The sequence below is a fragment of the Diprion similis genome, chromosome 14 (assembly GCF_021155765.1).
Source record: "Diprion similis isolate iyDipSimi1 chromosome 14, iyDipSimi1.1, whole genome shotgun sequence".
Lineage (NCBI taxonomy): Eukaryota > Metazoa > Arthropoda > Insecta > Hymenoptera > Diprionidae > Diprion > Diprion similis.
Genome location: NC_060118.1, coordinates 9087696 through 9099789, shown reverse-complemented (window position 1 = coordinate 9099789; position 12094 = coordinate 9087696). Strand labels below are relative to the sequence as shown.

General features: G+C 33.4%; 1 protein-coding gene across 1 annotated transcript in view; it reads right to left on the bottom strand.

Moving 5' to 3' along the window:
- The window catches only part of LOC124414841 (hemicentin-2-like), a 167139-nt gene that overhangs the window by 23582 nt on the left and 131463 nt on the right, over window positions 1-12094 (bottom strand). Inside the window, exon 6 of the mRNA XM_046895935.1 lies at window positions 5593-5727. Coding sequence (XP_046751891.1) covers window positions 5593-5727 — 135 coding nt within the window. The remainder of the gene's footprint in view (window positions 1-5592; window positions 5728-12094) is intronic.

Genomic DNA, 12094 nt, shown 5'->3' with positions numbered 1-12094 from the left:
AGTTCGAATTGCGTCGGTTCGTTAAGCGGAGAAAAGGATCAGGCCTCATGTTAGCTTTACGGTTTTTCATACCTTTATGTAATTGGGACGGCACGATGATAACCGAAAATTGAATGGATCCCTATGGAATTGGCAGAAGGGGAGGGGAGGAGGAAAAAATACTGGTGTACCTACATACTTCAGGAGGATCCAATTCTCCTACAGACCATCGATGACTTTGTAAAGCGCAAACTCCGGCGAGGAGTGCTTCTAAGGATCTTTTGTGCCTTTGTATATAACGTTTCAATTCTATGGACGTTTGCTGATAGTGGAAAACTATAGTCGAAGTATGTATGTAAAAGTATGTATGTACTGTTTCTTGATAAGGTATATATCTATTCGCTAATTAGTTTTGGGCTAATTGCGCTAATTGCTGTTTGGCTCATTCTGGTGGATCTTTTATAAACTCGGTTTATTGCAGTACTAGCGTGTACCGTACTTCTTCAACTAACGTTTCACCGCCTTAAGTTACAATCTCGCTATACCTACTCGTAAAATACTCTCGTAGCTAAGTTTAATTGCTAAACACTGGGTTTGACTCTATACTAACCGAGATCTTCGCAACTGCGTCTATACGTTTATTGCGCACTTGCGGATAACTATTTTTGCAAAATCTGTATTATTAATATTTGAATGATTTTCTCGGAATCATGATATTTCTACTTTTGGGTTTAATTTTTTTTTTTGATTTCTTATTTTTGTTTCTGACAGTAAAAGTCAGAAGTAAAAGTCTTTTCATCAGCGTGAAAAGGGAAAAGCTACTGTCGATCTGTTCGACGAACTTCACCGATGATCTCGGTAAAACTGTCGAGTGAAAAAATCTAGAAATGATAGGACTTTGCAGATAAATGAAAAAAGTTTTGTGAGAAGAGTAGAGATGAAAAATATTCCTGAAAAGTAAGGAATTTATGAATTTTGTTTCGAAAATTAATGTAACAATTGGGTGAAATTTAATCGTTTTATTTAGTAAAAGTAATAATTTTTATAATGAAATTTTTTCATTCAACCATTTCCGAGATCGGTTTTGTTAGGCTTAATTAATAGACAATATCGAATTATATGAGAAAAAAAAAAATCCAATAACTTTTTGCACACTAAAATCGTAGTTGAAAATCAGTCTGAAAATAAAAAGTTAGGTCTGCGGTGTTTATGATTTTGGCGGAAATGGTAAACCTGAAACCAAAAAATTGAATGGTTTCAGATTCAGCATGTCAATGGCATTGGAACGATTCATGCGATTTTTGATATTTGCAGAATTAACTAAATGGTGGGCATTTTTCGAAAAAGATGAAAAAGATTGCTTTTTGCTGTTCTTTGCAAAAAAAAAAAAAAAAAATCTAGTTAAAATCAAAATTTCAATAAAACGTATGGCTCATTCAAAGGCCATTAACATGCTGAATACAAAAGCATTTGATTTTTTGGTTTTAGGTTAACCATCTCCTATAAATCATCAACCCTGCAGACCTACTTTTTTCAGACCGATTTTCAACTACGATTTTCGTGTATAAAAAGTGATTAAAATCAATGAAAAACTTTTTTTATATAATTCAAGAGTATATTTATTAAACTTAACAAAGCTTATAATTAATATTTACAGTGAAAACTTGTTAAAAAAACCTTTTTTGTAACACCTGCATGGAAAGTCCACTTTTATGCACCATTTACAAGCACCGAAAGTGGTCTTTTATACACATGTGCGGGAAAAACTTTCGCGCATTGCTAGCGGTGCGAGAAAAAATTCTTAGCACATTGCTGGCGGTGTAGATGGTCTGTTGGAAGTCCGCTTTTCTAAAATTACCGGACGTTTTCATTCTTTGACTGGTTTCAATTTGTTATGTCAGACTTTCCATTACAGGTGTAACAAAAAATAGAGTTCGATACTAGTGCGAAAGTTGGCAATGCCAACTTCGCGCACTAGTATCGAAAAAATACTATTTTCTGCTCGTTAGTTAGGTCGTAAGACCTCTTAAGAGACAAGAAGAGACACGCGTGAAATGTGATATAACGGAAGACGAGCTCAATGCCGTATTACGATAATTACGCACGAATTCGATGGAACTCGGTTTATCATTATTACATACTTACACCTACATTCAATACATCGCACAAGGATCCGAATTCTGTTACCACAATTAGAGCCGTTATAATATCGCATGATTCAGGTTGACGTATCACCACCACCACCTCTGCGGATGATCCCAACTAGCTACCGTATACTTAAGCCATATCAATTGCACCTTCGACTTACATATATGATAGTTATCAACTTATAGTTACACTTGTATTTTGTTATGTACAATTCACGCATACGTATTACGTACAGAATATACGTACGTATCAATGTCATGTTATCGGAGGATAATTAAACCGGATATGGAGGCACACTGTCACACCGAATACAGGCTGTTGTGACAATTTTCCGTCTTACGTATAGTTACCTGTAATTATAGGTTAGGAAATAGGTAGATAGAAGCCGATCTGTACGTATATTATGTCTGACACGAGGATGTAACGTATGTAATTTTAAATTTCGTCGAGTTTGGTCATTTTTAAATAATACGAATCATATTTAGGTTAGAAAAAAAATTACGCAGTTTTTTTTTTTTTTTCTTTTTGTGTTTTGTTTGAATTTTTTTCACTCGATATTATAGAGGAGTTAAAAATTGACGTTTGACTTGTTGTTGAAGTATTTTTACATCGTAAGTTTTAAATTTGATCACACGTGTTATTAATATATTTTTAGGTTATGTGTTGAGAAATTTTTATTCTTATTACCGTGAATTACAAAAAAATATCTCAGCTTTACGCAATGTTGATGGGAAAAATTGATGAATTGGTGATTTTTTAAGAGAAAAACTATTTCGTGATAATCGAGGTACAATTTGAATAGATCGAATATGAATAGGTGAATATTGTGTTCAAATTATACCTCGATTATCACGAACATTTTCGAAAATTTTACTTCTTCTAAAATGGCACAAGGAATAGATAACATTTGAGCCTGAAGGTCGTCAATTTTTAGTAAGTGATCTATGAATATCAAAATTTAATCTCGATGTGAATAATTTTTTTTTTGGTTTAACATATGTAGTGCGCAAAAAATTCCCAACCAATATTGCATAAAATTGGGATATTTATAATTTACGGTAGTTTTTTGCCCCTGATTTGCGGGAAATTTGGTTTTTTTTTTTTTTTTCTTTTCCAAAAGATTTTCGGGATTTGGGTAACTTTAACCTGAATTTCGTTGGAATTTCGCGCGTTTGTTTATTTAGTGTGAGAAGAAGAAAACGGGTGAGTTTGCTCGGTCGGTAAAGGTAGGAGTATTACGTAGCCTTAAGAACGACTTACCTCGACGAAATTTGATGTCCGTGTATATTAATAAACGCGTTATAATATTGCACCAACGATATTAAGTTCATACCGATTAAACAGTAAGACTATAAGTATGGGATTAGAATTTCTCTGTTCCTAATTAGTCTGAGTACTGTAATAAGTTTTTTTCGTGTGTTTCATAAATTTCAATGATACGTGAAATCTATCATGTATCTATATAAGGTACACATTTAGATTCGGCAATTTAATGCTGTCGCTTCGATTTTTCATGCTCACGAAAATCCCGCGTTCAAACTGTCGAGGTGGATGAAAAAGCTCACCCTCTCTCCCTCTCTCTCTCTCTCTATCTCTCGTGACGCAGATGCTTGCTTTCTGGCTGATTAGATCCCCGCGCGTCTAAGGTAATATATTTATTTTGAACACCTGAGCTACATTTTTTTATTACTTTTTTTTTTTAGTCTCGAATCCCCTCTTTCCTTTTTTCTTGCCTCATTTTCTTTCAAATCTATACTATATATATATATATATATATATAGATATATTGTTGTATTTTTTTGATTAATTATTATTTCACTCTTCATCGGAAGGTTCCTTTCTCGTGCATTAATATGTATATTGCTTGTATAATAAAAGCACATTTACCTGCGTACACATGTATATGTGTATACTAGGGTGGCGCAAAAAAAACCGACTATTCTTTTTTTTTCTCGTTTCGTTAAAATTCTACTCGATTGATAATTTCACAAGCAAATTTGCCACGTGATCTTCACCGCGGTTTTCTTCAACTTTTAGTCCGTATCGTAATGTGGTGTTTGATTTTTTCTTTATACATAAAAAAAGATTAAAAAAAAAAAAAAAAAAAAAAAAAAAAAAAAAAAAAATCCCTCCATTTTAACGCTACTTCGTTCGCTATGTTGAAATTTATACTCCGATCGTAAAAAAAAAAAATAACTCCCGGCACAAGAGGGGCGAGAAGGCTGCATCTGCAGAGGTTTTGTTGCCGATAGAGGCAACGACAGCTGCTCGAAATGGTCTTTGAGTTTCACGGATATCCCGTTGTGTATCATCCTTAAACCACCAAGTCTCCCGTGTACTTGATATATATATATATATTATATCAGGGTGTATAAAATAATACGGTATGTATGATATGTATACAGTAGAGGAAGGCGGGTGTGTAAGACGAGTAGCCTATACGCACAAAGGGTAATGCGATAACCTGCATGGATCGTTCTCCTGCAGGGGACTCGAGGAGGAACTTTGGCACAGAGTTTTCCTTTTTTTTTTCTCTTTCTCTCTCTCTCTCTCTCTCTCTCTTTTTTTTTTCATGTAGAATATATTAAACTCTGTATTTGAGAAATTGATATTGACGAACGACACTCGCGATTGATACGCTTTTCTCTTTTTTTCTCCTTTTTTCTTTCTTTCTTCAACTCCAATGTTTAGAGTGAAAAAAAAAAAAAAAAAAAAAAAAAAAAATATCTTAAGAATCGTTTTTTCATCTTCTAACGTAACAAAGGTTCACGAGGACTTTTGAATCGTTAATAAAAAATTTGAATTTGTAGTTCGACAATTGTATTGGATATTGTTATTATTATTATCATTTTTTTTTTTTTTTTTTTTATCTTCGAACTTGGAAACTGCAGAGCGAGAACGATAATTTTATTCGTTCTTATTCTTCTCTCTTTTTTTTTTTTTTTTTTTTTATTCTCTCTCGTTCACTCGACGAATGAAATGACAAAATTGTCAGGATTTGCTCAATTTATGCATTTACTGTAATTGTAATAACAATAATAATAATAATAATATTAATTTATGAGAAAGAGAAAGAAAAAGACGTAAAAATTTCTCGATTCTATGCCGATTTTCGTTACTGTGATCGGGTGTTATAGTAGGTATATGAATAATGTAAGGAATACTGCGAGGATTGATGGATAAATATTAATTGTTGCCAAGAGAAACGTGATGCATGATATTTATGCAAGGGAAGTTGTCAGGCGGGTGTCAGCTTGTGCACATCCATATACCTAAGCGTAATTACTGCTGTGGTTATAACGAGTACGTATACATATATATATATATAATACACACGTATGTGTGTGTGTATACCGATATGTAGATATAGATATAGATATAGATATGGATATAGCATTGGCGCATGTATCGTATGACATATATATATATATATATATATGTTATAGACGTGGATGATTAACTCACCTTCTCGATAATGCAAACGAGATTAATTATGGATCCCACGTCGACGTGATGCTCACCGCTACCCAATATGAACGCCTCCGGTACTACGATTTTCAAATTCACGAAGTGAGAGAGGATACCGGTGCTTGTCGACACCTGGAGCATAGGATACAAACGTGTTACAATTAGACAAAACTCCCTATATCTATAACCCACATCCACACCCACACCCACACCCACACCCACGTATTTCTCACTAAATTCAATGTAACCTAGAGGAAACAAACACACACATGCAACTCGATTAATCCTGCCTACCGGCTGTGTCGTGATAATATTATCATTGTATTACCTAATTCTAATTACAGGCTTGTGGCTACACGTATACGTGCAACATTTTATTTGAATTTTATTGTTTTTTTTTTTTTTCTTTTTTTTCGTAAATCTAATGGTTCAAAAGTTATTTAAGGTTAAAATATCGAGTCGTGTCAAATTTTGAGATTTTTTTTTTTTTTTTTTTTACATTCCCACTATGAAATAACGGTTGAAAAATGAAGAGGAATTGAATATTTTTTGAAAATTCACGTCATCCTCTTTACCGAAACATCGAAATTTTCCGATCAATCGAAAAGAAATAAGTTTTTCACGGTGAAACTGTTTTACGCGAAATTTGTATTTTTATCAACTTTTGAAACGCTGGATTTACGAGAAAATAGCAAGAGACCTTTTCTGCAGATCGTTCAATTTTTGTACGGAACCCTCAGGACGCGAGTTCTACTCGCACTTTTCCGGTTTTCTGGCAAAGAATCGTGTGGGGCCCGAAAACTTTTTTTATTGCGCAAGTTCCAAAAAAGCTGTGAAAAATTTGCTAGAGTGGGCAAAAAAAAAAAAAAGGTGAAAAAAAAAAATCTCTCTCACGAGCCGGAAAATTTAAATTCTCGCGGGGTGTTTTTTCACCCCCGTTACCGTTCTAGGGTTGAAAGGTAAAAGTGCTTCTTGTTTTTATTTTATCTGGTTTTTCAAAGAAAAAAAAAAAAAAAAAATTGGGGAAATGTCGGCCTGGAGATAAACGGTAGATGCACGCATGGAGGAAGATGAGAAAAGCTAAAAAAAAAAAAATGGAAAACTCGTACAGTATGTCAAGTGGATGGTGATCCGGGCTTTTAATCCAGCTTGCAAATTCTTTTTCATCGTCTTTCTTTCGTATAATGAATTTGCATGATCAATGCGCGTTGCAAAACACTGCCGCTTAGCTTATATATAGGCGACCTGTTTTACGCTGCTAAATGTGGTTGGCAATTTTTGTTTTCTTTCTGCTTTTTTTTGTCTTTTTCTTGTCTTCACAATTTCAACTTGCGGCCTAATTAAAGAGGAGAATTAAAAATGGCCGTAAGGGTCTGGCGATTTTCAAGAATTTTGAAAAAACGGTGAAACTCTGTTTTTTTTTTTTTGCTGCATACAATTTATTTATGAGAAGAAAAAATTACAATTACAGTCGTTTTTCTTATTTATTATACTTTTCAATTAACGGCGTGTTGAATATTCGTGAAAAAAAAAAAAAAAAAAAAAAAAAAACTAACAGACGGGAATTTCTTACTTTAATATATTATTTTGACAATTCAATGATATTTATTTAAAGAAGAAAATATTTATATAACAGTTGAAATACGGTCGTTTGAAACATACGAAATTTGCGGATGGGTGGAGTGAAAATATAGAAAGAAAGGAAAATAAAACGCGTCTTGATATCGAATTTTTAAAGAAGCGATAATTCAATTTGAAGATTTTGAAAGTGCAGAAAGCCGAAGTATGGAGAAGTAGAAAATTAAAAATTTTAGGAAATAGGATCTGAAAATGTTGAATCATCAGAATTCGTCTCGATAATGTACATAGAATAGAATCGTTCAGAGATTCTAGATTTTGCTCTTTTGCATTTTGAGCTTTCTATATTATGTCTTTCTGTACTTCAACTCTCTGTATTTTTAATTTTCTTTACACGAATTTTCTACATTTTTATAATTCTGCGAATTAAATTTTCACGTTTTTGAAAACACTTGTAATTGTTATTTTCTGGATGTTTTTTTTTCTTCTTCTTGGTTTATACATATACGCTCTGACTATTGAATAGAAAAAAATATGTTCAACTGATTTGAATTCTTCGCAAGACGGATAAAGAGAAAAAAAAGGTGTAATGTGAAAATCGAGCTCCCCGAATTCTGGAAAATATTTCGCCCAAATTTTTTTTTGTTATTAATGATAATTTTTTTTTCTGATAATCTACATTTCGTTTCAGAGAACTTTTCAATATATTTTTCTTTGCGATTTTTGCTATTTCTGATAGTATACTAAATAGATTCTTAATACTTCGGAGTAATTATTTCGATATAATGTAAATTATTGTTGTTGGAAAGAAATTAATTGAAAACCAAAAATTACCTGAAAAAGTTACCCCTTAACACGTATACATGTTTTACATAAATCGTAAGTTTTTGGAGTCGCTGATTACGAGTCTGAAATCGGATCTTGAAAATTCAACATGGTGGACGAAAATTTCAAACTCGATCGAATCCGGGGAAAAAAAATCTGTCCAGGGATTTTCGGGATCGCTGATTACGAATTTGAAATCAGATTTTCGAAATTTAATACGACGAGTCCAATCAGCGACCCCGAAAACAGCCCCCCAGTACACGTTTTTTTTTTCTTCTCCATCGTATTCTCAAAAATTCGAAATTTTCGTCCGCCGCACAGGATCCGACGTCCTGAATCTCAAAAATCTGATTTCAGAATCCTCATCAGCGAGCCCAAAAACCGTTCCACGTTATCCTGTCACAAAAGTTGACTCAGCACAATAACACGTGACGCAAAGGGTTGAAATCTTGCTGCAAACGGGTCGCGCGTAAACCGCGCGAAAAACCTCGTCGAATCGCGTTTCTAACCCTTGATACGCCCACTTAAATTTTTTTTTTTTTTTTCATCCCTTCCTTTTCTTCCTTTCCTCCCTCCCTCTTCCCTCCCTTTTTTCGCGGGGCTGTGAGTGGCGCCGAGGTATCGAGTATTGGGGTTGATGACGGAGTCGGGTTCACGTTACGCGAAAACCCGCAAAGTCCTGCCTCGGCACGTGGATCGAGTATCCCTATTCGCGTCACGCGTAGATGTAAGCTGACTCAACGGCGAAAAGCTGCGGGGGTGGAGGCGGGGGTGGCGGGAGTCCCTCGACTATAAGTACCTCCACTACCTGCGCCCGCTGGCGCCGATCACTCAAAAGACAAAACTTATACCTCAATAACCTACTTATATGAGCGAGCGAGATATCGTTGGGGGTGAAAAAAAAAAAAAAAAATGACGAAAAAAATTCCTGTCATTTTGAAACTTGCGGTTTGTAGTCGATGTCGTTTGGAAAATCGTTATTTTTTTAACCAAGGGGTGTATCGTCATTGAGAGAATAAAAAACAGCGACACCGTTTACGTTACATTGTTTTATTAATATAATTCACATTTTATAATGTTTTTACGGGAGGTTACTTCTTTAATAATTTTAATATTTCGAGGATTAGGAGTAGAAAGGACGTACGGAGTTTTCGTTGCTTTATACCATTATTTTGATAAGTTGTTGTTGTAAAAAGAGATAGAATTTACGATCGGATCAACGTGGCTATTTTTAAAATTGAATAGTGAATCTATTTTCAAAGTTGTGATAATACTTGTTCAGAATCTTCTATTGTTAGATAAAATCTTCAATATGCGTCCGACACGCACGCAACACAAAATTCGCGAGTGATTATTCGCCATTCTCCGACGTACAGACACATACACACACATATATATATTAGGGTGGCGCAAAAAAACCAACTGATTTTTTTTTTTGAGTCTCGTGTGACAAAATGTTAGTTTTTCATGTTTTAAGAGCCCACTCCAAAGGACAGCTCAAAAAAAAAGAGGTCGCTCCAAATTTTAAAAAATGTCGAAAATTGTCAAAAAATTAAATTAAAAAAATTGTATTTTCAGTATTTTGTTTGATTTTTAATTCATGTCGCGGTGTATAGTTATCGATTCTTTCTTACTAAATTAAAGCAAAAAAATTTGTGAAATTTTAATATGAATGTTAAAAGGTCGCTCGAAAAGATCTAAAGAAATGCACCAAAAAATTAAAAAAAAATTATGAGTGACCTTTCAAAATTCAAATTTTGAACTGAAACTTTTGGAAACTTATTATTTTTTTTTTTTTTAAATTATACCGTAACGAGAAAAAAAATTGAAAACAAAAATCGATTTTTGACGATTTCTGACGTTTTAAAAAATGTTGAGCGACCTCTTAAAAATTTTTTTTTTTGAACTGTCCTTTGGAGTGAGCTCTTAAAACATCAAAAACTAACATTTTGTCACACGAGACTCGAAAAAAAAAAAAATAGTCGGTTTTTTTGCGCCACCCTAATATACATATATATGTATATAGATACACATATGTAAATATACTAATACATGGGGCTAGATTTTGCGGAAATACTCTATCACGCTGTGCGCACGGTTATACATATATAACTGTAATAATAGGCGAGAGATAAGTATCTTTAGCTGAAGAAATTGTTTAACCGTAACGACGGTTATAACCAAACAATGAGAAGAGAGATTATACCGTTTTGGAGGTTGAACCACCCTCTACCTCCGAGATTTTCAGCATTCATCCTCGTCCCTGCAAATCCCAGCTATCCTATATCTATGCGCTTCGCGCAATATCCAACCAACACAGATTTATAGGTCTGTATACATATATATATATATATATATAGATCTACGTACACTCGTTGACCTTCCCCCATTTGGTCCGCAATTTTTTATATGATTGTTCTCACTTTGAAAAGCACTAGTTTTTTTTTTTTTTTTTTTTTTAGATTTTTAGGACACGCTACGAATTTTCTACAATTTTTCCAAACCATCTTATTGATAGACACAATTTGAAAATGTGAAAAAATTCTGAAAAATCATGCGTCAGGTATGAAAATTTTCAAGCTTAGAGCCGAAGTGGGGTGATTTTTCTTTCTTATTGTTTTTAAGGTTTTTCCGAAATAAAAAAGACTTTTAAAAAAATTAGAAGCGGGAATCGTTTTACTATGGATAGTTGATGAAACATTTTCGTATTTGAAAAAACAAAAAATCACGTGGTTTTCTTAAAATCTGAAAATATTCGCACAGATTCTATGATTTGAAATGTGATTTTTAAGCACACCCCACGCTTAATGGGATCTCAATGTTTAATATTTCTTTTTCTGATTCGAAAGTTTTTGGTTTTTTCAAGCAAATGAAAAAAAAAAAAAAAAAAAAAATCAGCGTAGTTGGTACTGAAAGACTTATAGTTATTTTTAAAATTGATTGTGACATCCACTCGAACGAAGAGAGAAAAGAAATTTTTCTTTTCTCTCAATTTTCGAGTAAAACAGAAATAATTGAATTTAAATTGCAATATATTCTTAATGATTGTAATATCGTTACTTTTTCATGCGTGTTTAACAAGGAAAGCAAACCGATCTCTTTGACGAAGTAAAGGAAATAAATACGCTGAACGAAATGATGAAACTTTCTTTTACCGAGTAAAAGAATAATTATAATTTATATAATAATACGACACTCGTCGAAGAACTTTTACTTACTGCAGGTACTCGTAATATCTGCATAATCTTTTTATTTTTTATCACCTATATTCTCATCTATCCTTAGCTGCATAGTTTTTTACCGACATCCTTGGATCCTCGCAGGAACAGTTAGATATATATGTCTTTATCGTATAGAATAAAATTATATTTGCAGGGGTTGAAACGACGGCTATCACGCGATCTTGTCGTCGGATTAAACATTTACAAGTGCAGTGCACGGTTGGGAAAGAGAGAGAACGAGAAATATATAAAACATAAATATATATATGTATAGGTATGTACATGAAGTTATAAAATACTTTGGTAATATAATCGCCGGTAAAACGCGCGCGTGCGTTTTCTTTTTCTTCTTCTTCTTCTTCTTCTTCTTCTTCTTCTTCTTCTTCTTCTTCATCTTATGTAATTTCTTCGTCTGGAAAACAACCCATAAATTCTGCCAAGAAAGATGTAGAAGAGCTTTTTAACGACTTTGCGGAACGTCGAATGGCTTATCTGTATGAGGACGTGTAGGTACGTGTCTCGATTTATGTGTGTATATGTTTAAGGTATTATTTTTTCATGTATCGTACACGATCATCATCTGCACGTGTGAATCCAGGCAAAACTTCAATGTATAGTGTATATTGTTTCGAAACGGTTCTGAAACAGTTTTGTACAAGCATAATATTAGGTTTTACAATTAGGAAAATATAAGCTTGTTTGTAACAGTTTTTCGTTTTTTATTATCTCAGATGCAAAACTCACCTGTGATTGAAATCATTGTTCGGGAATAGTTAGTTTAAAATTTTGTTTATTAAAGAGAAATAAAAATTTTTTGTCCATTATATTTTTTAGAGATAAGAATTGTCGTTGATTTTTATAACTCTATTTTCAAA